Genomic DNA, 23,782 nt, shown 5'->3' with positions numbered 1-23,782 from the left:
CCATCAGGGAAACATCTTCTCTCCCTGGTGTGCTTGACCTGACCTTGCTGCATGGGGCTTGACTCCTGGGTTCCTGACCTTGGGGGATGTCTGGTTTCCACTGCTGAGGAGGAGATTCTCTGGCATGCCCCCACAGATCTCTGAGCCACAGGAAGAGTCCTGTCTGAGCCGGTGACGGTCAGGACATTCACGCATAGCTTGCAGCTGAATCCTGCCTGGACTGGGGTCGGAGGACTCACATTCCAGGAAACTCAAACAGACACCTTCACCGAGACGGGCATCTTGAACGTAGGGGGCAGTGGAGCTTGGTTTTTAGCCCAGAATTGAATTCCGTTCCCTGTACCTATTAAACATTCTGCTTTTATTTCACATGCATCGCCAGATCAGTATTATGCCAACAAAAAGGCTGGCCTTCCTGCCGATACAGTGGAGACATTTTCAAGGCAAATGGCATTTTTCTTGATGTTGAAAAGAATTCCCTAAGGATCGGCTAAAGCAGCTGATTCCATAAAGCAGCTGAACACAGAATGTAGCCAGCGATGGCGGGAGGAACCGTAGTAGAAGGGAAACCAAAGTCACACAAAGGTAACTGCTCAGCAAGCAAGAGGTAACATGAAAGGCAGGAGCAGAGAAAGGAAGAGTAAGGAGGATGGAGGGCCAAGGTGCCCTCCGGAAGTGGACACCATCAGGGGGAGGGTCTCCGTCCAAAACTCCACCTTCTGCGCTTTCAGCCTCTGTCCCACGCTCAGGTTCAAGTCTAGCTGCAGGTACTGCTCCTTCTGGCTGTAGGCCGGCCACAGGGGCAGGCCTTCCCCGTTAGGGTCCCTGGGAGGGAGGGCAGAGGTGGAGGTGAGCTTTCCGCCCTCGAACCCACAGCTGTGGGGGGGCCGGGGGTCTGCTCACCCAGTCCGAGCAAAGTTGGCCCAGTATCTCATCATCTTCCTGCTCAGCAAGGCCTCCTCCTCCGTGGCTCCTTCTGCAGATGATCACAGAATCCGGCTCCCGCAAACCTTCGCCGGACGCCCCGGGGACCTCCCGCTGGATGAGTGCCTTTCCCCTCTCTCCTCCCGCTGGGTCCACACCAGCCTGCCAGGCCACTTGACTCCTTTCGTATTTGTGGGTGCCGAGGCCCAGAGCAACTGCGGCTTGCCCAGGAAATCTTGGCCTCCAAGTGGTGGAGGCTGAACACACGCCTTCCCTGCACATCCCACGCTCTTCCAGCCATTCCCCCGCGGTTACACGTTCCTTAGGGGGCAGAGACCGTCTCTCTCTCTCCCCCCCGATTATTGTATTCCTGTATTTGACAAAGTCATGCTCAAAGCATTTTGCTCCAAGTGCAAAACCCAAGATGCAGAAAGAGTACCGAATAAAAGTTAGTTTCTCTCCCATCTCTTCTATCCACTGTTACCAGACTCAGAGGCAACCACTGCTACCAGGCTCTTGGGCACCCTCCAAAGGCAGGCTACGCATGTACACGTTTTTATGGACGCTGTAGTGAATGTAATGGACACAGACTATGCATCTTTCTTTCTATTAAAATTCTGTCTAAGAGATAGTTCCACCGTGTCGCCTGTAAGCCTCCCATTTATCACCATTTATTGTTCTAGAAATATATATATTTATATGCAATTCTGTAAATATATAATTTGTGTATCCAGTACTCTTTTCATCGATCTTTACATTATTTCCAGGTTATTATTTGTTACTTGTGCTGATAAAAGCAATGCTTTAGTGGGCAGGTATATTTTTTGCACATGGGGAAGTACACTTGCACAAGAAATCCAAGAAGCTGAATTGTTAAAAACCACATGCACTTCGGATTCTTACCGAGTTTTCCACTAATAGATGAGGTTGCCTGTTTTCCCACACCCGTTCCAACAATTATGAAAAATGTATTGTGCTGCCCCACCGTGACCAATGAGAAACGAGTCCTCAGTCGAGGTAAGTTTGCAGTCCTCTTGTTGAGAGCGAAGTTAAGTGGATTTTCATGTTTAAAAGCCACTCGCGTTCCCTTTCCCACACACTGTCTATTTATACCTGTTCCCCAGTTTTCAGCTGTGCTGTTTCTTTTCTCATTGATTTCAGGGCTGTTCAGACACCAGGGGATTTAACCCTTGGATGCCTGCCGTTCGTCCTCCCAGTTGGGAGGGCCCTGTGGCCGGCAGACAGTCCGGGCGCAGTGACGGCTACCGAGCAGTGACAGTGGTATCGCTGCCTGTGCGCCTCTGAGCATCACCTCGCTGCATCCCTAGGCCAGCCCAGGAGGTGGGTGTGGGAACCCACGTTATAAGATGAGAATGAACAAACGAAACCGTGAACACACCACGGAGCTCTTGCACTCCACAGGAGGGGCTCTGCCCTCGTCGTCAACAGTCCGGCATGAACTGGCCAAGAGCCTGCATTGTGCGATTTTTAAACACTAAGTATTTTAGTGACATTTCCTGTGTGCGGTTCCTCTAACTTTTCCTGTTGACCACCTCATCAGACTTGCTTATTATTTAAGGCCCTGAGTGGGCTGCACACCCGGGAACAAGCGAGCTCACCTCAGGAGGGACAGCTCACAAGCACTTACAGTAGATCGCCAGGGCCCAGACCACTTCGGGCCGGGGCTCTGAACACCGAGGTTCTTGCCTTCTGCCCCGGCTGGTAGCCCCGTGGGGGCTCTGAGAAGGGCGGGAGGGTGCGGCCAGCAGTCAGAGAGATGGGAGACAGTGGTTCTAATCGTTTAAAAAGTAGATTGCACGAGTGCCACCCCCCAACCCTTTGGGCTTTAGTACAAAGAGAAACACCCACCAAGCAAATGTTGGCAGCTCTTCTCCATCTTGGTTTCTAAAAATATTCTAAAAATGCGAGCGGCGGGCATTTTCCAGGGGAAGGTCACGTTTGTGAACCATGGGTTAAACAAGTAAATTGAAGTTAGCCCTCCAGCTCCCGCATAGTTTGGGCCCGATAAGGGGCTCTGTGCAAGTGGTAGGGAGTCGCGTGTCCCCCCAGCTCATCCCAGTGTCCCCGCAAGAGCAGGCACCCCGGGGCCAGCTCCTCACCGAACATGACAACGTCGCCCTTCAGGAAGGCGCCGCCGAAGACGAAGCGGATTTCATCGGTGTGGTCGGCTCTGACGAAGGCCGGCTTCCGGTCCCGGAGGCAGTGGGGCCGGTGCTGGAACTCATAGAAGTACACAGGCGTGCCAACATCTGCAGGTGGAGGGGAGAGCTGCTGGCAGGCCCCCCGGCCGGGGGTGGGGGGGTGCCCCGCACGCCCACCCATCCAGGCCTGGCCCCGCAGACCCGCTGCAGGGAGGTGGCTTGCACACAGTGGGCTTCCCTCCTCCTTATCGGAGGCCAGCACTCTCTGCCTGAGAAGGCAGCCGGAGAGGGCAAGACGTCTACTTTTCCAAAGAAGCCCTTCCTACCGACCCAAGTCTGCCTCCTAGTGACCTCCTCTCATGGACGCAGTCTGGTTGTCTAGCAGGGGTGTCCAACCTGTGGCCCACGGGCCGCGTGCAGCCCAGGATGGCTGCACATGCGGCCCAACGCAATATCGTAAATTCACTTGAAACACGAGATTTTTTTGTGTGTGATTATGTGCCGCAATGTATTTAACGTGTGGCCCAAGACAACTCCTCCTCCAGTGTGGCCCAGAGATGCCAAAAGTTTAGACACCACTGGACGGCACACAGAACAAAGTTACTCCCTGCTTCCAAAAGCTCCGTGCACCCCACATTCCTTCACCACTCTTCTGTGAAAGGTCTTTGCTCTCTAGTTTCCCCTGGCTTTCTCTGAATCATCCTTTTTTCTCTACTGAATAGTGGCAACCATGCTTACAAAGTCTCCCATTACAGCGCATGCACAAATACACGTGTACACACACACATGTGGACACACACACACACACTCTGGGTCTCATCTCCCCTCCAGGTCCTGCCTTATTTTTCTAAGTCCTTCCAGCAAGACCTCACAATACAGTTCTTATCTCTGCTTCCTCTCCTTTCGTTTTGTCTTTCAGCTGCAGTCCCCTTTATGGACAGTAAAAAGCACAGATTTTAAATGTACAGTTTGATGAGCTTTTACACATGAAGTGCACACACATTCATGTAGCCACCACCCTAGTCCGGATACAGAAAGTCCCTTGTGTCTCCTGGTAGTCACTCTACCCAGGGACAGAGTCTTCATTCCTATCACCGCAGATTAATGGCTCCTGCTCTGGACCCCGAGCACACGGACCACCGCCAGAGGCCCTCTTCCGTGTCTGGCTTCCTTTGCTCAGCACGATGTTTCTGTTGCCGTGCGTATCGGTAGCTGATTCCTCTTCACCACAATTTATTTATCTATCTATCTGATGACAGACTTTGAGTTCTTTCCAGTTTGGGGCTACTACAATTAAAGTGAGCCATGGATAACCACACACCCATCTTTGCTACGGACTAGGTTTCACTTCCCTTCAGCAAGCACCTGGGGGAGAATGGTGGGGTAATGGGTAAGCTGTCTGTCTATCTTTACGAGAACCTGACAGTTTTCCAGCATGGCCGCAGCACTTTAGACCATGCCCCTCCTCAGAGCTAAGACATTTGGGAAGATGCTACAGAAGGTAATCCAGGAGACTGGTCCCAGGAAATTACGGGAGGTGGGAATTTGCTCCACGGCCCTGAAGAAGGGGAAGGAACGGGAAAAGCAAGAACTGACCAACATTCCTGAACTCTGAAAGGCAGGGGAATTGCCCGGCTCGGCAGGCAGGGTTACATCCCAGACACCTTGGGAGGTCCCCCTCGGTGAGGGGCCAGAAGGGCAGAGCAGGCAGCTGGGCAGCAGGCAGCAGGGATCCCCTTGGCCTCTGGCCTCGCTGCACTGTGGCCCCGCAGGGGGTTGGCTCCGGGACTCACCTCTGTGATACTGGGCGGTGACCAGCCCAGGGACCACGAAGAACACGTCTCCGAGCAAGTCCAGGAAACTGTTCCGCAGTTCAAGCAGGGATAGCTCGTCCGGGAAGTATTCGTCAGCCACAAAGGATAAATACTGGGTGGGGATGTTCTGTGAAAGGTCACAGTCACAGGAGGTCCAGGTCAGTGACAGCAGCCCACATGTGAGGCGTAGACCCATGCAGGCATGATTCTGAGGGCTCTGCATGCTCTGTCACACTGAAGCCACAGGGCGAGCCTGTGGCGCAAGTATCGGAATCAGCCCATTTCACAGATGAGGGAACTGAGGCTCACAGAGGTCAGTTAAGTGGTTTGTCTAAACTGGTGGAACCACGATTCCTTCCAAGCCTATTTGCATCTAAATCCCATGCTCTTAATGCCTATCTGAAACGTTTCAGAAACCGACATCCTGGGCAGAACTGGCTGCGTCATGTGCGGGACCCAGTGCCAAGAGAACACGTGCGGCCTCTTGTTCAAACACTACGAGACTTTCAGGATGGCGACAACAGACCACCCAGCCTAGTGCAGGGCCCTTCTGAGCACGAGGCCCTTGGGGACTACACCGGTCACACCCCAGGAAACCGGCCCTGCGCCCGCTACCAGCACTGCCGCCAGGCCTCAGCTGATCAATCAAAGCTAATTGGTCCCTTGGAGCTCCCTCATCTACCAGAAACATGGGTCTCTCAGAGGGTCTTCAGTTCTGCTGGTTCCCTGGGACCCGCTGCCCAGTCCTCCAACGAGGCACCCCTGCTTTCTTTGACCTGGTGCCGGGCTGCCTCTCAGTCCGCAGCCCCTCCACTTGCCCAAGCACTGAAGCCGGAGGCTGGGAGGTGAACGCAGGGGGGTTCAGGGTCTGCCACATTGGTGATGCCCTTAGGGGCCCAGCACTCTGGAGAACGCTGGGGAAGCAGTTGCACCTTGGCCCCCCAATTCTAACCCAGAGGCACAGCCCTTCCCAGGTCTCTCTGGGGTTTGGAGGGACATGAGCCACAGTGGGGGGCACTGCTCAGACTCATCCACTGGGCCCCGAGATGGCTGGTCACTCTGATCAGGCCCAGAGCAAGCAACCCACGGGAGCAGAGGTGCTCTGTGGAGCCTCTGGCGGGCCCAGCAGGGCGGTCAGGTGCAGGGCTACGCCATCTGCATTGCAGAACTACGTACCACTTGACAAGCCCTTCCCACCTTGCTGCAGGGCCCCAGGGGAGACAGCACCCCCTGCCGATCCTCATGCACCTTCCCACACCCGGCCTCCCACTCCTAGGCCCTGGCTCAGGAAACCTTCTCCCCTCAGAACTCCCTCCTGCTCAGGTGTTCCCCTCCCCCAAGGCCCAGGTCAGTGACCTCTTGCTCCACAAGGCCATCTCCAACCCAGCCCGAGAGATTCCTCTGGCCAACTTCTAGTCTAAATACCTGACTTTAGTCCCAGCGCTCATCCCCAGACAGCCAAGACTCATCCAGATCCCTCCCAAGCCTTAGGGCCCGAGGGATCCCCTGCCTCCGGTCTGGCCCTGGCTGCAGCCACAGGGCTCCTTCTCGAGTGTGTATTGAATCGAGTTGCTCTTCCGTCCCCAGCCCCTGGGCTGAACTTCCCATTCCTCCACAGTGTGCAGCAGCCGCAGTGCCCTCCCCGGCTGCGGACGACCCCTGCCCCCAATCTCTTAACACTTCTCTGCTCCTGACCAGTTCTCTTGGTTCCTCCGGCTCCCCTCACCGCTGTGCCTCCGTCCGCCAGACAAACCTAACTCACGCTCCCAAACCTTTCCCTCCCTCCTGTGGACCCCACGGGCCCTGGGCATCCCTCGGCCCCGATCTGTGCAGCAATGCCCTGAAGGGTCTCATCGGGTCCGCCCACCCCACAGTCCACGGGTTCCTCAAGTGCGGGGAGGGGGTGCCTGCTTATCACCACACCCCAGTGCCTCGGGAAGTGCCGGGGCAGGTGGCCTCCCAACAAACATTTGATCAGCATATAAATGACTGAAGCGAACCCAGAACAGAGTGGGCAGTGAATAAATGTTCACAGAAAGATGCAAGGGGAAGAAGGAAAGGAATCAGCATCCTCATGTCTGGGATGTACTTGTGTGGGGAGTGAATGAATAAATGGTTGAATGACGGTCCTTGGAATTTCTGGCACCCAGTACATGCCTGGCTGGCAAGCAGTGAACACGAGTCCCTAGCCCCAGGTGGGATGCAGAGTTCGGAACTTACCAGAGCCGTGTGTAACATCCGCAGGATGACAGACTTGTTGGAGCCCCTGAGGACCTCGGGGAACTCCTGCTGTGGAGAGAAGCAGGGAGCCCAGTGAGCACATCAGGTCACCGGAAGGGAAGCTGGTCTCTGGGGGCGCAGGCCCTGCCTTTCAGAGGGGAGACCGGGAGAAGCAGTAACCGATTCCGCCCCCAGGGGGCGTGTGCAGAAGTAGCCTCAGTGGGTGGTTGGACAATACAGCTTCTTCTCACGTTTCATGAAAGGCAGCCACTCTGTTATACCCATAGTCTGGTGGGACCTGAGGGGCTTCCCTGCAGAAAGGCCACGTTATGGGCTGCATGGTGTCCCCACAAGTCCCTATGTTGAAGCCCTAACCTCAGGACCTCAGCATGTGACTGCGTGTAGAGACGGGGTTTTTAAAGAGGCGACTGCGTTAGGAGGAGGACCCTAGGCTGGGTGGGCTCTAACCCAAGCTGACTGATGTCCTTACAAGAAGAGGCCACATGGACACACAAAGACACACCAGAGAGGTGCGCGCGCAGAGAACAGGTCATGTGCGGACGCAGCTGGAAGGTGGCCAGCTGGAAGCCAAGGAGGGAGGCCTCAGAGGATACCAGACCGGCCAGAACCTTGATCTTCAATGCCCCGGCCTCCAGAACTGTGAGAAAATGTATTCCTGTTGTGTAACCCGCCCAGCGTGTGGCGCTGTTACGGCAGCCCTCGCTAACCAACACAGGCCACAACTTGGCTTCAACACCAAGTTCAAGGAGAGACCAGAGACTTTCGAAACCGGCAACTTGCTGGTTTCTCTTTCTAAAGACTCTGCAGTCAGGGCCTCCGAGAAGCCGGCTGCTGGCAGGCGGCGCACAAAGTGGTGAGGCTGGTGGCTAAGGACACCGGCTCTGCTTAGTACACAGGGAGAGCTACGAGCAATTATGTGTTCAATGACCCCCACCCCTGGCCAATATCACAGCTTTAAAACGAGGGGGTAGAGATGCTATTCATTGGCAAGGGCATCTCCCTGGTACCTTTTCTGCTAAAAATTTTGAACCATGAGGGTAGTTACTGAAACGTATCTGTCCCCTCGAATACGAGGGAACCCCAAGGTTACTGAAGTTATCTACAAGTACAGTTTGACTGCGAAGGTCCCTCTCTGTAGGTCCGGAAGCTGGGATCGGTGACCACCCACCAGCTCTGTCACTTGACGAACCTCTGCATTTCATAAGCTCACGCCCCCAGCTGGAGCGGAGGTCGGTCTATAGGAATGAGCTGTGAGGGTATTACAAGTTCGAACACTCCACTCTTCTGAGGGCAGAGGAAGGGTTATTTCCAATGTGGGGGGTCTTCTCAAACCACACGGTCAAGGAAGCACGGCTCCTCCTCAGCGTTCAGGCCTCGGCTCACACGAACCCTCCCAGGGGGCCCTTTCCTGACCACCCGTTCTCCTGCCCGAGGAAGCTTTCTCTCCCCGGTGTGTGTCCTTCACAGCCCCCACCCTGCTCTGAAACCATGCACTTCCCCGGTCCCTGCCCTCGAGAGCAGGAGCTTGCAGAGAGCTGCAGCCGACTGACTTGTTCATAGATGCAAGCTCGGGTTGTAATACCAGAGAGCTTAGCACACATAGCCAGTGTTCGGTTCATTCTTGTTGGATGACTGGAGCGATTCAGTGGTTTTGCAACGCGCACTGGCTTAGAGAGCATTCTTGGAAACCCAAGTGCCCGAACAGAGGCGGAACAGGGAAGTGTAAAGGCCGGAAGGTTTCTGAGCCTACACGGATTTCACCTTGGAAGTATTTAGTAGCTGTGCTTATGTGGAACAGTCACGTGTCATCTTTTGAACAAAGCCCAGATGGACCCCACCATCTCTTAGCATTTCACAGTCATTTCTCTCACCAACAGCCCACACAAGGCACAGGGTGGACACTGGCTAAGGCTGACCCCAGGCCTGTCAGTCTCCTCCGGAGAGAGGCGAGATGACCGCTCTGCACTGGGCCGAGGGGCTCCGGCCTGCACAGCGCCCCACGTCCATGGGAGGGACCCGGGCAGGGAGCAACCCCTGCCTCGCTGTCAGGGGAGCGAGCGAAGAAGGAGGCGCGGGCGGGATTCTTACCACCGGCAGCAGGAAGCCGCACTCGTGGTTATTGACTCCGATGATAGCAGGAACGGAATTAAATGTTTTTTGGATCAATAGCTCTAGAGGCTCGTCGGGAAGGAATAGACCATCAACCACTCTGGTGAAAGACTTGGTTTTCTGAAATAAGAATAGAAGTGTTGGAAGCTCTCTCTGTGCGCGGATCTGCTGTCCCCAGACCCTAGCCTCGCCAAGCCAGCCCAGTCCAGCAAAACGTGGTAAGAAAGGGAAAAGGAGCCGCTCGGGGCCCCTCCCGATGTGTCCATGCACCTGGGCAAGCAGGGGGCAGCTTCTCGGGGCCTTCGTCTCCTCGCCTGCTGACAGGAGATAAAAACAGCATCTGCCTAAGACACGCAGTGGCCGTGCACCGTGGTTCTCCACGTGCGACTCCTGGACCACCAGCATCAGCGTCACCCAAGAACTTGCTGGAGATGCAGGTTCTCAGGCCCCACCCACACCAGGCCCACTGAACACAAAACTCTGGGGATACCGTCCAACCAACTTAAAAAAAAAACTTCCGGGGGATTCCGATGCACGTTTTAGTGGGAGAACCCCTGGCCAAATGCAACAGGCAGACTGGTGAGGGTGGGCATGGCCAGAGTTCTGAGGGCTGGTGGGACCCCCTTCCTGAGATGTCCACCCCAGCGCTGCGCCCAGAGTCAGGCTGGGTATTTCCAGGGTCTCAGGAAGAAACGCTTGGCTCTATTCAAGGGGAGTGGGGGTCGGTGTCTGTTTGGAAGTGGGGTGAGACCCTCCAGCAGGTCAAGGACTTGCCCACTCCCCAGACTCCAGCACAGCTCACAGCACATCCTCGGCTCAGGCCAGATAACTACGTAACAACTGCTGGAAGCCGACAGATGAGGACCCTGCCCTGCCAAGGACTGTCAGGAGCTCTCGGGACTGGAAGGGACATAAAAGAGCATTGAGTCCATTCAATGAGTCACCCAGTGACCGGAATGTGCTATCGGGACCCTTCCTACACCCCCAGAAGAGGGGGGTATTACACCGCTGTCTACCAGAGCAGACCCTTTGTCAGGCAACTGAGTGTTTAGGAAGTTCTTGGTCCTACCAAGCCACAAGGGCCCCTACAGGACTTGTAGCTCTTGATCTTGACGTAGGCTGCTGGGCCGTGAAACAAGCATGGTCCCTCTACCCAGTGAGGGGCCTTCGATGACTGGGACCCAACTTTTGTAGCTCGTACTTTGCTGGGTCTTCTCCCGCCTAAGCAGGCTCTCCGGGCCCACCAAGTTCTTTAAATTACCCATGAGGGTCCCAGAATCCACACATTTACGGCCATTACTACGAATCCCCAGCCCCCATCTTTCCAAGCCCAAGTCGAAATCCATAAGAGTGGCAGGGTGTGCCTACCGCTCATTCTAAGGGCCGCCTGCCCCCAAGCCTTCCCCTCCCCCTTCACCTCACTGATGTTCAGCAGCTCCTCCGAGGGCTTTGCCCGCAGGCACTGCAGCAGGGCCTGGGAGTCTGCCGCCTCGCAGCCGCAGGTGTCCGCGATCATCTGCAGCTGTTTCCAGAGGAGGAGCAGGTTACAGCACGGGACTGGGGGCCTCCCGGAGAAAGGAAATCGGAAAGAGCCCTCAATCCAGCCGCAGGCCAGTCTGTCATATGTGACGTCCGGCCTGCTGGCCCTCCCCCCTCTCATGTGCCCATAGTGGAGAGGACACGGTGAGGACAGGTGGGTCCTGCGTCGTCCGTACTCGTACCTGACGCTCCTGGTCATCATCTTTAGCAATGGCTGAGGGGGTGAGGGCTCACCAGTCTGGGCCCATGCAATGGAGTCAAGACTCCCGGTCACGGAGTGACCTGTGAGGTCACAGTCCTATGGCATTGGCTCCACCGGCCCCGGGGCCCCACAGAGCCCAGAAGCCCGACTGGGGTGCTGAAAGGAGTCAGGCGCCCCCCAGAGTGAGGATTTGCTTTGCAAGCTCCGTAACTGTCTGTTGAGGCTCAAGGCCAGCTCCGAGTTGTGGCTTGTCCTCTCACCCCAGCCTGGGACACCCTGGACATGTGGCTTCTGTCTTCTGCACCAATGTCACTCACTCTGGGAGGCCCAAAGCCCCACCTTCTCCAGGATGATCTCTCCAACCACTGCGGTCCCTACAAATCCCTTCCTCCTCTGATCGCCCATCTCTCCAGGGACCCCCGCCTTCTCTGCCCAGCCCTTTGCTAAGCGCCTCTTGCCCTGTCACTGAACTGTCCACACGTGTAAAATCTGTCCCTTGAAAGTGAGGGTCCTTAATCTTCTGGGAGTCCTGTATGTTCTGAGAGTCTGGCGGAAGCCCCAGACCCTCTCTTTGGGGAAATGCAGGCACCTATTGAGTTTGCATACAATTGCAGGAGTTTGAGGACCACCTCCCAAATATATCCATGGGCTCCAGGTTTAAAATTCTCGTCACAAAGTGACTAGAGTCTTCTTGGGTTAGCATGTGCCTTCTCCATGTGAAAACCCACAGATCCTAACTCGGAGCTGGGAAAACAATGGGCGCTTGGGATGTGTGTGGTGGAGGGCACACACACACACATACACACACACACACACACAATGTAGCTCCATATGTCATGTTACCAACCGCAACTTTCCCTCTGTAGAGAGCGTGCTTTTACAATATTGTAACTCTTTCTGGGCTTGGTACATGTTGCTCTTTTCTATAAGGAGTTTAAGAAAATGCTCCACCAATACAAATAATACCCAGGAGATGGCTCCACAGCCCAGTGTTTAATTAATATTCATTAAATGAATCAGCTCATTGGTGAACTCATTCATTGAGCAAACACTCATAGTCGCCTAATATTTACCAGACATTATGCTGGGACGTGAAAGATATGAGAAACTGTGGTCTCTAGATCCTGGCAGAATGCACAGACAAGTGGACAGAGGACAAACATCTGGGGCGTATGTCTCGCCTACCCTCTGAGATCTCGTGTCAGACAGTATTAGTAAGCCGCAGTGTCATTTCCTGAGCTGCAAACAGCACCAGAATCTTATTCGAGCACTCCAGGTAGACTAAATACAGGAGGTGAGCTGTATATAATGCAGGAAATGAAGACATACATCACAAGCAAAGAATAATAGATAAAATATGAGGTCTCTCTCTCTCTCACACACACACACACTCACACACACACGTACTGGCAGTACTGCATTGTGTACCTGGACCCACTTCCTACCGAACCAGGCCCCCATGGAGCAGCAAGGTTCACCTCAGGCCAGCATCAGATGCTTTGGCCGTGGTCAGTATGGCCAGCACAGGGTCTATCAACGGGTGTGTAACACCTGTTCCCAGGACAGGAAGCCAGAGAGGTGTTGACAAGATACCTACATCCTCGTCTCTCTCTTCATCGGGGGCCTGCAGGAAAGGGATGATGGCCACCCCGCTCTGCATGATGGCTTTGTGGAACAGCTCATTGGCCAGTGGGGACAGGACCTGGAGAGGTAACACAGGGGACCCAGCAGAAGTTATCGGGGGAGCTTCCCACCCATCACACACTGCCCATCCCTTCTTTAAGGACACCTTCCCAGGAAGCCTCCTCACAACGAGAGCTTACAAGAGAGAGAAAAGTCCTGTCTGAGGGTCTAAGGACTAGTTGTGAAGGGGTGGGTACGTTTCATAGCCTCTCGAGCCCCTGGTTCCTGGAGAACCCTGAAGTCACACATTCTGGCGCGTGAGTGCGAGCTCCTTACTTCCCGGCTGGCAACCCCAGGCAAGCTGCTGACTATTTCTAAGCATCAGTTTCCTCTCTTACAAAACTGGAGTGAAAATCGAGCCCACGTCTCAGGCTTGTTCTGAGGAGGAGACGTAATGGATGGAGAAGGCTTCACACATGTTTGGTTAATTAGCAAGCACTCACGACATGGTGGCTGCTGTCGCGTATCTAAAGTTGACATAATCTGCTCTCCAAGGCCGTTTGGAAGGTAGAGAATACCTTGTACATTGTCGAGTACAATGTACAGAAGCTTCACCCACCTCCCTGCAACTGACTTGTGTGATTAACACGTTAACCGCCGCCCAGGACAGCCGACCACCCAGAACTCAGAGCCAGGGAGCCGTCCTCCCCTGGCTCGTCCGCACGTTTCCATTCCCACCAAGTCCCTGCCAAGAGTCTGGTGTGTTGGCTTCCAAACCTGCGTCGTCAGTCACATGTGCTACCGTCATTACATAATCAATGCACTGGGAACCCATGGATGTGCGTGTGTAAAAAGAACACAAAATTATGTTTTTGGGGGGAAAAACCTTGATAGAGGCAGATAGCTAAAAAATACAGCTATCAAAATAGGGGGTGAACAAGGCAGCAGTGAACCACGTCGGGGGGATGGAAAACTCCGCAGGTGGCTGCACGCACTGGCTACTCTGCAGGCCTCTGGTGCGCACTCACGCTGAGGACGCAAAACCCCAGTTGGAGGGCGGTGAGTCCCGAGGCCGGTTTGTGCGAGAGGGCTATGCGGACCTCCGGCCCGAGAACTGGCTCTGAGAAGGTGGGACCCTGCAGCAAGCTGCTGGTGGAGGAATGTACATCGTAGGTTTGAAGTTAAAATAACATGTTTACATGCATCCTTTGCTATTTTATGCTTTAACTGAGCTTTTCTATCAAACAATTACCCATCCTGGTACTTGGATACCAGGGATTCAACTGTACAAACATAAATGATTTTTCCTCAAATTATCACTCACTGTGTGATCTTGGGAGATGCATTTAAACCCTCTGATGACAGTGCTTGTCCTTAAAATGAGACTGAGCCCCTAACTCACAATGCAAGACTCCAGGGGGGCCATGTGTTATAAAGGTGTCCGACACTAAGCACCATCCAGATCGATGTGGTTCGTCACCCTCATTTTTGTACCCACCCCACCCCCGAGGTTCATTCAAGTCCCAAAGAAGAGAACTCACCAGGCTGGACACGCTGATGGCCCCCGCTGACTCGCCGAAGATGGTCACGGAGCGTGGGTCCCCGCCAAAGAACTCGATGTTCTCCTGGACCCAGGTAAGGGCGGCCAGCTGGTCCATGAAGGCCCAGTTCCCCGGAGCATGCTGGTCCCCCGTGCTAGGGGCGAGAGGCGGTGAGAATGCATGTGGCCCACAATCTGCCTCCTGCAGCAGCCCGGGGAGTTGGGGGCAGGGATTGTGGGCAGGGTCAGGACACCACCCACGCCCACTGGGGAGGGGCTGAGAATCAGAGACCCGAGTCCATGGGTCCTTGGTGTGACTCCCCGGCCCGAGTCCGTGCTCCCGGCCACAACCCCCTGCTGCAGCCCGTGCAGAGAGCAGGTTTCCCAGGATGGGTGGGCAGTTAGTGAGGAGCAGACAGGAGGCAGTGGAGTGACTCTTCCCAGGCGAGCACTTGAGGAGCTTTGAGATGGGGCCCTAGGGCAGAGACTCTTAACTGCTCACACACTCTGCACCCTCATCTTGCAGGGCACACGGCTGGGCTACATAGTTCCCCATTCCCCCTGCGTTGGGTATGGCCATGTGATGGAGCTCCGCCAATGGTATATGAACAGAAGTGATGAGCACCACCTTCAGGCTGACTGAGGGACCACCCTCACAGGACTCTCCAATCTCTTTCTGCACCTGCTGACCAGATGCAGGGGGTCCCGGCCCTACAGGAAGGCAGAGCCCCAGACGGAGGAGCCCACGTGCCTGACTGGCCATGCGGAAGGATGTCTGTCCATCAGGAACACTCGTTAGATTTCATGGGAGTGAGAAAGTGATTTTTATTGCCCTACAACCTGAGGGTTTACCTGTTATAGCTGCTAAAATTAACTAAATAATTTGGGTCAAATTTGTTCAGTGTCATGGAAGGCTCACTCCTCCTTGGGATGCTGGGCACTGAGTCCCCTATGGCTCCCACACAGCTGCCCCTCTCTGGGGAGGCAGTCACGTGGGGACACTCACTTGAAGAAGCCAAACATTCCTAGCCGGTACTGGGTCGTCACAACCAGCACGTCCTCGTAGGCAGCCAGGGCGGACCCATCGAACATGGAGGCTGAGCCAGTCTGGAAGGCGCCCCCGGGGAGCCACACCATGACCTAAGGAGGGGAGAGGAATTTTCCAGTCAGCCTGCAGAGCACCCAGAGCCCCTCCCTGCGCCTGACGGGTCCTTCTTTCTTTATGGAAGTATACATGTCTCACTTTCGCTTCTAAAGAGCATCAGGGGTTTTGTCTTTTGTAGAAAGGTTAAGGGTTCCGCATGCGGGCTCCAGCATCTGAGTACCTGAGTTTGATCCTAAGCTCTGCCACTGACTAGCTGTGTGACATTGGGAAGATTACTTAACCTCTCTGAGCCTCGTTTTTCTCATCTATAAGATGTGAAAAATAAAAGTATTTCACTTATGAGGATACTACAAGGTTGAAAAAAGATTCCGAATCTAAGGTTCACAAAAAATGTTGGCACATTTCAAGTGCTCAGAAAGTATTCACTAAATACTGAGCTTGTGACTCACGGGGAGATAGAAATCACTGTAAGCCATGTAAGAGAGCAAACGCAGCTTAAGCTGTTCTAATCTAAGGCTGTTGTCCACCTACAGAGAAGAGAAGAGAGGAAAAAGGGAAGAGGAGTATGGACACTTTACTATATCGACTAGAAAAATTGGGACAGGGAACATAAAACATTGTTCACTTGGTATTGTCACTATTTATATTAATAATAAATCCCCTCCATTCTCCTTTTTAAAGGTCATATTAAGGACTGCAACCCTTAGGGCAGGAAGAGAGGAGAGAGCCACCAAGGAAAAGGAGAACTGAACAAAGCACTGGCTTGGACACGAGCATCTGCCACTTACTGTGGGCAGAGCATGGAGCAGGACCCTTCTACCCTCCCTGTACCTCAACTTCTTCATCTGTAGAATGGACCCAATGGTCCTGACCGTCTGGGCTATTGTGGGAGTTAGATGAGATGCTATACCGTGCCTGGCACCTCTCAGACATCAACGGATGTGGCCGTCATAAAGCAATACAGCGAGTCTCCCCTCGCACTGGCATGGGGCAGAGAAGAGGATGATGATGGGAGAGTGTGGCTAAAAATGAGATGGTAGACTGTGCCTTTTTTCTCACTTATACATGGGATTTCTGAAATTAAATGAAATGCTCCACATTATTACCTGACTGTCTGCAACAGACATTGCAAACAGAAACATTAGAGAATGCAATTACCTTCTTTAAAAAAAGGTTTCCCAAGCAAATATACAAAAAAAAAAAAACAGAGTCCTTTTACTCAATATCTTTTCTAAATGTTTACGGACCATTACATACTCGACAGAGGAGGGAAAAAGCAAAATAAAAGTCAAAGGCCCAAATCACTGCCAATAAAGAAGCAATCAGAAAAGAAGAAGAAGTGAATCCGTCATTCCAATGACTTTTTAAGGAAGTTATTGACATGTCAAAGGTACATTTCCCTTTCACCCAGCAGGAGGCTGGGCCTGGTTCCAGACCCCCAGCCAGTCTGCCCGGGGCCCAGCCCAGGGACCTGCTAGCCGAGATCCCCCCCCAGTCCCCACGCAGCCTTACGGGGAGCTTGGCACCGGTGTCCGTATGAGCTGGGGCGTAGATGTTAAGGTACAGGCAGTCTTCCGACACTCCCGAATTGGGGAAATGCACCCTGAGAATGTGTTCATATGAGGGCAGCCAATCTGAGTTCTGCAGGCACCTTGGAAAAGGGGAGGAGACCCCCCAGAGTTGCTGTCAGCAAACCTGTCTGGGAGGAGCCAGCTCTTGCGACAGCGCGAGGAGGCCTGGCGATCTCCTTCACCTGGGCAGAAGAGGCCTGTGGGGGCTCTTGGTACCGAGTTAATCATGCCCTCCCCCGATGGCACAACCAAACAAACCATGATTCTTTGGTATGGTTCCTGGGCAGGAAAGTACATTGTTAACAGTAATTGTACCATTAACCCCCTACACCCACCCATGCCTACACCCACCATCACAATCCAGACACACGCATAAAGACTCAGACTGGCTCAGCAGTTCCCCAGACTGTAGAGGTCAGGATGCTGGTTGCACACCAAAGACTTTGCTCTGGCAGCCCCCTCTTCCGCCCCCAGAGGAACAGGAGGCTGTTTCCCCAGGCGTCGCCACCAGGAACCAACCGAAGCAGGGGTACAGAGAGACTCCTGCATCCAGACCTTTGCTCAAGCCAGTCCCTCTGCCCAGACTGCTCTCTTCCTCTATCTGCTTGCTCACGTTCTTCCCTCTCTTTCAGATTCAGTCCAAATGTTACCTCCTCCAAGAAGCCTTCTGAGATTTCTCCAGTTAGACCATAGGTATCTTTGGAAACACCTGCATATTTTGTGGCTTTTTTTCCTTGAAGTTCTCCTGGACTTGCATGTGGGTATTATCATATTCCCCAACTCAACCACGAGCAGCTAGAAGCCTAAGACTCTGTATTAGTCACCTAAGGACCGCATGGCCCCTATCACTGAGCCTGACACACAGTAAGATTAAGTGACACTGTATATGTGAATATTTCTACACATCACTCAATTAATGCTAGAGTTTTGATGGAACAGTACACAGATTTGCTGCAAGTCTACCCCCTGACCAGTTCTTATGCCTGTTTTGCCCCTTTGTAGGTTGTATGTCAGAAATCAAGGCCTCATGCTCTCAACAAAGCCGTCTCTGACCATGCCCCCCTCAAAGTGAGGCCAGGGGGTCTCTGTGCTTCCTCAGCTCCTTCTCTGATACCCCATGGTAGCCCTTGTCACTCTCCATTTCACTTGTCATCATGGTTCATGTCCCCACCGCCACTACCCGTCTGCGGGTTCCTGAGGGCTACTCTGCCTAACCCACCGTGGTGTCATTCAGGGCCTCACGGAGATCTAGTTACTGAGTCGGTTCTTAACAGACAGGAGCTGAGTGAATGAGTGAATGAATGAATGAATGAATAGATGACTTCCCACTTAGTGTCCTCAGTCCCTGGGCCACATGGGGTCTTCTTCTGTGGCTAAGGGAGCTTCCTGGCACTAGGGTGCTCCTTCTGCCTGGAAGCCCAATGCTAGGTATGTGACCAACCGTGAGACCTTGATAAAATTTGACAGTCAGAAGATTCCTGAGTCTCAGTTCCCACCTGATGCACGAGTCCCCTCCACAATTCACCAGGAAGCTGGCTGCCTACCTAAGCGTGAAAATTTGCAGTGACTGGGAGCTCCTTACCCCCAGGCCCCCTGTGTCACACAGACACACTCCAGTCGTCGCTCCACAGGCTTTCGTGGATTTTCCACTGTGGGCCGGGCTCTGTACGGGCACTGTGTCGGCTGCCGGTGCCGACTTCCCTGCAGTGTGATGCTCCCCTCTACAGCCCTTGTCTGGTCTGGCCGTGGGCACTGAGTCTAGCTGAGAGGCCACACAGAAACACTGACAGTCCTTCCCTAGCTGACTGCACTCAGAATCCTTAGAGAGCTTTCAGACCATCCAGTTTTCTGGGCGCAGGTCTGGAGATTCCAATTCAGGAAGCTCAGACAGGAATCCAGGGGAGCTGCATGCTCTAACAACGCCATGTGGTCACTGAAGCCACTTCGATAGCCCTCCCCACTCCTCCCTGACCCCCCTTCCCATTGGCCTGCATGGCCTCTTTCCCCCCTCAACGCTCCGCCCCCACTCCCAGTCGCAGTCCACCCTAGGGACCAAGCCTGGTCTTACATTTTAGGGTATGAAGTGGCGTCTCGGAAGCCATTCCAGGGCAACATGGGCTCTGGGTTTGCAAATCGCAGGGGTCCCAGAGGGGGCGCAGCAAAGGGGACCCCGAGGAACACGTTCACAGGTATGGTGCTTCCCAGCACGGCGGCTTGCTTCCCCCGGACCCATCCCAGCCTGGTGTTCCTCACCGGGGCTTCTCCAGCGGGCCCTGAGGAAACACACGGGGAGGAATCAGGAATCAGAGCCGGCCAGTAAAGAGCCGAACTCAGAGCTCCCCCAGTTGGGAGCGCTCTTTCTCCGCCAAGAAACTGTGTAACAAGGAGTATGTGGATTCCTTCTGAAGGAACCCAGGCCCGCTGCTTCCTTCAAGATTGCTTGATCAATCACCTGCACCAGAGCACCAACTCAGTTCCTGTTAGGAGCACAGCACTGAGCCACCAAATTTCCCCTGGGGACCTCGGGAACCCGCCTCCCTCCCGTGTGCAGAAGCCTCCCCATCCCACAGGACTGACAGTGCTCACCGGGCTGTGCAGACCCTTGGACCGCACACAGCCGCCTGGCCCAGAGTCCTCCACGCTTCGTCATTGTCAGACCCACCAGCGCCAGGGTCTGAGCATCCATCACCTGTGTGGCTACCGACTCGTTCATCTTCTTTAACTTAAATTTAAGGACACTTTTCACATTTACCTAGAGGAATCTTAAGCAATTAACATCTGTGGACTTGTGGTTTCGCTGAGTTAGGTATATGCTCTTGAGAACGCATGGAAGGAAACATATCGCAGTGAAAACAAGAAATTCTCCTGCAGATGCTGCCCGAAGTCAACTCCTCCAGGGCCTGAGGGTGAGACTCCTCAGCTGGAGGGCACAAGCTGCCCGGCTCCCACACAGGATCCGGAGCTCTGAGGGAGACACAGCCCAGCTGTTTAGGTAGCAGGACCCCGGTGTCCGGGCGCTCCCTCTGCCAACGTCACTTCAACAGGGAAGCCCCTACCCCTCACCCCGGCAGCCAGCACAGCAGAAGCGCAGGCTCTGCCCCACACCCCTCCCCAGCGCCCAGGGCAGAGGGCTCCCCCATCGCCCCCCCACACACAGGGTGCGAGCAACTCCAGGGCAGGACTGGGGTTTTCTGTGCTCTGCCCATGTGCCCCAGCAGGAGACTCTGGCCCTGGGGCCTTCAACAGCACCAGGACAGCCATCAGGTGCCCTGAGGTTATGGCGGAGCCCTCCGAACGATAATTCCATTCCCACCAGTGGAGAATCCTCCAAGACAAGGAGATCCCCCTACCCTGTCTTCTGAGAGCCCTCCTCTCCCACTGGGCGTCTCACCCTCGGTGGCAGCTGCAAGGACCCAGACAGCCCAGATCAGGGTCTGGCCTGGGTGCGCCCACTCCCCACTCATCTGGCTGGTCCGCCCACACTCCCGGGCATCCACGGTGGCCGCCGGTCTCGGAGAGCTCCGGTCAGGGACCAGAAGGAGCTGCCTGTTAGAAGACAAGTGTTGAGCAGACAGACACAGGACACAGGACTGGTGAAGAATAGCATCCTGGCAAGACTCAAGAGAGGAGTTGGTCAAGCAAGACTTTCCTGTTCTGATTTACAGATTAACTCTTGGGCTGGGGAACGGTCATTTGTTAGGCTTTGGGCTCACGGAAGAGAACTAGATTTGGGATGAGGGAAGCCAGAGACCTCCATCCAGATGCCTTCAGGGGCTGGAAGGCAGCCAACAAGCAGCGAATGCAGCTGGGCCAGGGGAGCAATAAGGAGTGGTGGGGACTGTGGAAAACTGTACACACATGCTCGTCTGAAGGGGCAGTGACTTCTCAACGGCAGTGAATGTTTGTTTTGTGACAAGGTAGGTAAAGTAAACCAAAAGCATATATTACTCTATTTTTTAATATGGCCTCAATTTACAAAAAAATCACAGTGGGAACCCTGTGCATTATTTCTACAGGCTTGAGCTTAAACATGTTTGTTGTCAATGGGGTCAAAGACTTAGGGCTTTTTAGACGAGATGGGGTGCGTTCAGGGTGGTATAGCTGCAGACAGACTTGGGGTGTGGCAGACACGGAAGCCCTCAGCTTGCGTCCGGGCCATGGACTGAGGGGTCAGCAGTGTCTGCTACACTGGAACCTAAAGACCAACCTGTACACTGTGCTTGAAAAAGCTGTCAAGAAGAATATGACTTGTTTCCCTGCCTTTCCGGGTAGGCCCTGCCTGTTACCGCCACCCTGCCCGTTATGCTCTTGCCCATGGCCTTGAGGCCCTTCACGGGGATCTGAGTTCCACCTTGAGTCTTCCTCAGAATCAAGGGTGTCCTTGAACAAATCTTTCCTTTCCTCTGGGCCTCAGCCTCCCCATCTTTGATGAGGGTTGTGCCGGTATTGTAGGGTTATATGTTCCAGAGACCCAAGTGTGAATGGAGTTTCCAGACTGGCCAGAGAACCCCGAGCAGCACAGAGAAGCAGAGAGATTCCTGAGATGAAGAAGGAGGCTGCTACGGGGCAGGCAGGTGGCAGGGAAAAGGCACACACTGCCAGCCCCAAATGGCATCTCCGCTGGCCCTGTCCACCAGGGGCTTCGATGTCCACGTGGTCAACAACTCGGAGACCTCTCAGACTATCTTCCTGCCCTGGCCCTCCCAAGTTGCCACCAGAAAGACACTCCCTGCCTACAACCCTGTCCCCCCATCCAATCAGAAATAGTATTAACTGCCTCTACTGCAACTCACTCAAGTTATTAAAGTGCCTTCACATGTACTGCCTTGTTGTCGCATCTCCCCCTGCCACGCACACATTTTAGATGTCTTGTTTCTCCAGCTTTGTATCCTCTTAAGCCCAGTTCACCTGCCACTTCTTCTGAGAATCTTTCCAAGATTCTCCCGAACCCCTTAACACTTTGCCTTTCCAGCCCCTCCTGCTCCCCAGTCCGCTGGGTACATGATGGCCTTCCTCCTTGAGAGGGCCGTCTCTTCCACCTATGTTTCCATCACGGCATCTTCCATGCATGCTGGTACTTCCCCAGACTCGGTCTTGGACCTTCTAGCCTCACGATTCGTCCCATTCCCACTACTAACTTGACATCAATATACTTGAGATTTTTCTTTATACTGACCTTTAAAAAAACTGTTCATTTTCAAAGTAGTCATTACACATCTACTACAATGAGGACAGTGTTTTGACGTCACCTCTAGGACCTTGATGTGCCCATCAGTAGCTCAGACCAGTGGCCTGGATGGTCCCTGAGAGCCATGGACCTTTGATGGGTCCTCTCTGTTCTCCCACGTTGCCCCGAGGGAGAAACCAAAATGAGAGAGGACCTCAGTCCAAGGCCTGGCTTAAAACATATGCTCATCTACCCCTGCCGGTATGCACTGGAGATCAAAGGGAGATGGAAGGAACCCTGAAGGCGTGGGAGCAATGGCAGTGACCTCAGCATGGAGACCAGCCTACAGGTGGACAACACAAAGAAAGGGTGCTCTGGAGATGGAATCAGGTCCCTGGGCAATGCCCTCACACCCCACATGGGCATAGAGCTGGACCCTTAGAGCTTCCTCTCATAACCTTCCTTCAAATTCAACTCACATTCATGTTAAACCAAATATACTAACAGGATATTCAAACCTTTTCCTGTCTAGCTCCATCCTGTCATTCCCGGTGGCTGTATCACTGCCCCCCATCACTGCACCCCATCACTGCACCCCCATCACTGCACCTATCACTGCGCCCATCACTGTATACAGTCTTTGTTAATTGCCTTTTCCTCTCCTAAAATGTTCTGCCTTGATCTCTTCACCTGGTGAAATCCTACTCATCCGTCAAGATCCCCCGGAGACACCATCTCCACCATGCAGAACTCTTTATTCTCAAATGCTGGAACCATTGTCTCCTTTCCTCCTACACATTTTGTCGATGTCTCTGCTGTAGTCTTTACAATACAATGTCCTAGAGCAAACAACACAGTATGATATCGACAGAAAAACAGACATGCAAACCCATGGGGCAGAACTGAGAGTCCAGCAACAAACCCACACATACACAGACAACTCATTTGCTACGAAGGAGCCAAGAATATTCCTTGGAGAGTGTTGGGACCTCCCGTGGAATTTGCTGAGTAACTACACAAATATGTTCAAGACTTTGTGAGCAGGAAGGTGGGAGAAAAACGAAGCATAAATGTTGCCTGATGAAGGAATCACCATATAAATGCAGGTAAATAATAGAAGATAGAATGTGCTAACTTCTCCAACTGAGATTTAGACAGGTATGGGGTACAAAGAAAGAAGATGATTGGCTAAGGCAACCCAGAAGATACCCACTTATTTTCCACCCTTACACTTAGAGCTCCCAGCCCTGGGCCTGGGCAACTCCACAACTTTAAGGGTACATTCTCTCCTACCCTCCCACATTGAGCTTCAAACCGTGACATCTAACCCCAAGAAAGTTGCAGGGCCACATCCAGGGAGGAAAGGTGCTGCAGCCCCTCTCAGAAGGAAGGTGAGGATTAGGAAAGGGCTCTGCTCCGGTGACTGCAGGGAAGGCCCCAGGGGCACTCCCACGCCCCTAGCTCAGAGCGCACCTCCCCAGGCTGCACCTGGAGGCCTGGACAAGACCGACCTGCTCCCTCACTCCTGCGCAAAGAGCTCTCTGCTCCTCTCCACCCTGTGTCTCCAGGGGACCACTAAGTGCTCTGCTTGTCCAAGGCCCTGGCTGAGAGCATCTAACTTCCGGGGACTGCTCCCCAAGGTCCTTGGTGAGAACCCAAGCACTCTGCCACCTGCAAGGTCCACAGTGCTGAGGCTGAGACACCTTGGGCTAAACACTACAATAGAGCCTATAGTTGACACATTTGACTTACGAAAACAGGGATCTCACCTGATCCATACTGGGT

At 53.8% G+C, this 23,782-nt stretch overlaps 1 protein-coding gene across 6 annotated transcripts in view; it reads right to left on the bottom strand.

The window, feature by feature from the left end:
* Nucleotides 1-365: 365 nt before the first annotated feature.
* CES5A (carboxylesterase 5A) overlaps nt 366-23,782 on the bottom strand; it is a 191,410-nt gene continuing 167,993 nt past the window's right edge. For 3 of the 6 annotated variants that reach the window (XM_045818692.1, XM_045818693.1, XM_045818694.1), the window contains 13 exons: nt 20,222-20,376; nt 18,899-19,103; nt 16,772-16,910; nt 15,161-15,294; nt 14,156-14,309; nt 12,589-12,693; nt 10,668-10,772; nt 9,230-9,370; nt 7,121-7,189; nt 4,880-5,027; nt 3,045-3,194; nt 904-976; nt 366-825 (listed from right to left, as the gene is read on the bottom strand). In XM_045818692.1, coding sequence (XP_045674648.1) covers nt 594-825; nt 904-976; nt 3,045-3,194; nt 4,880-5,027; nt 7,121-7,189; nt 9,230-9,370; nt 10,668-10,772; nt 12,589-12,693; nt 14,156-14,309; nt 15,161-15,294; nt 16,772-16,910; nt 18,899-19,103; nt 20,222-20,294 — 1,728 coding nt within the window. In that variant the 5' untranslated portion in view covers nt 20,295-20,376 and the 3' untranslated portion in view covers nt 366-593. Of the gene's footprint in view, nt 826-903; nt 977-3,044; nt 3,195-4,879; nt 5,028-7,120; nt 7,190-9,229; nt 9,371-10,667; nt 10,773-12,588; nt 12,694-14,155; nt 14,310-15,160; nt 15,295-16,771; nt 16,911-18,898; nt 19,104-19,416; nt 19,795-20,221; nt 20,377-23,782 lie in introns of those variants that run through there. The other 3 variants (XM_045818691.1, XM_045818695.1, XM_045818696.1) reach the window with 3 other exon arrangements.

Source organism: Phyllostomus hastatus, unplaced genomic scaffold (genome assembly GCF_019186645.2).
Source record: "Phyllostomus hastatus isolate PE091 unplaced genomic scaffold, TTU_PhHast_1.1 phas_scaffold_345, whole genome shotgun sequence".
Classification (NCBI taxonomy): domain Eukaryota; kingdom Metazoa; phylum Chordata; class Mammalia; order Chiroptera; family Phyllostomidae; genus Phyllostomus; species Phyllostomus hastatus.
Note: the sequence above shows the minus strand (reverse complement) of the source record. Positions and strands in the feature narration are given on the sequence as shown.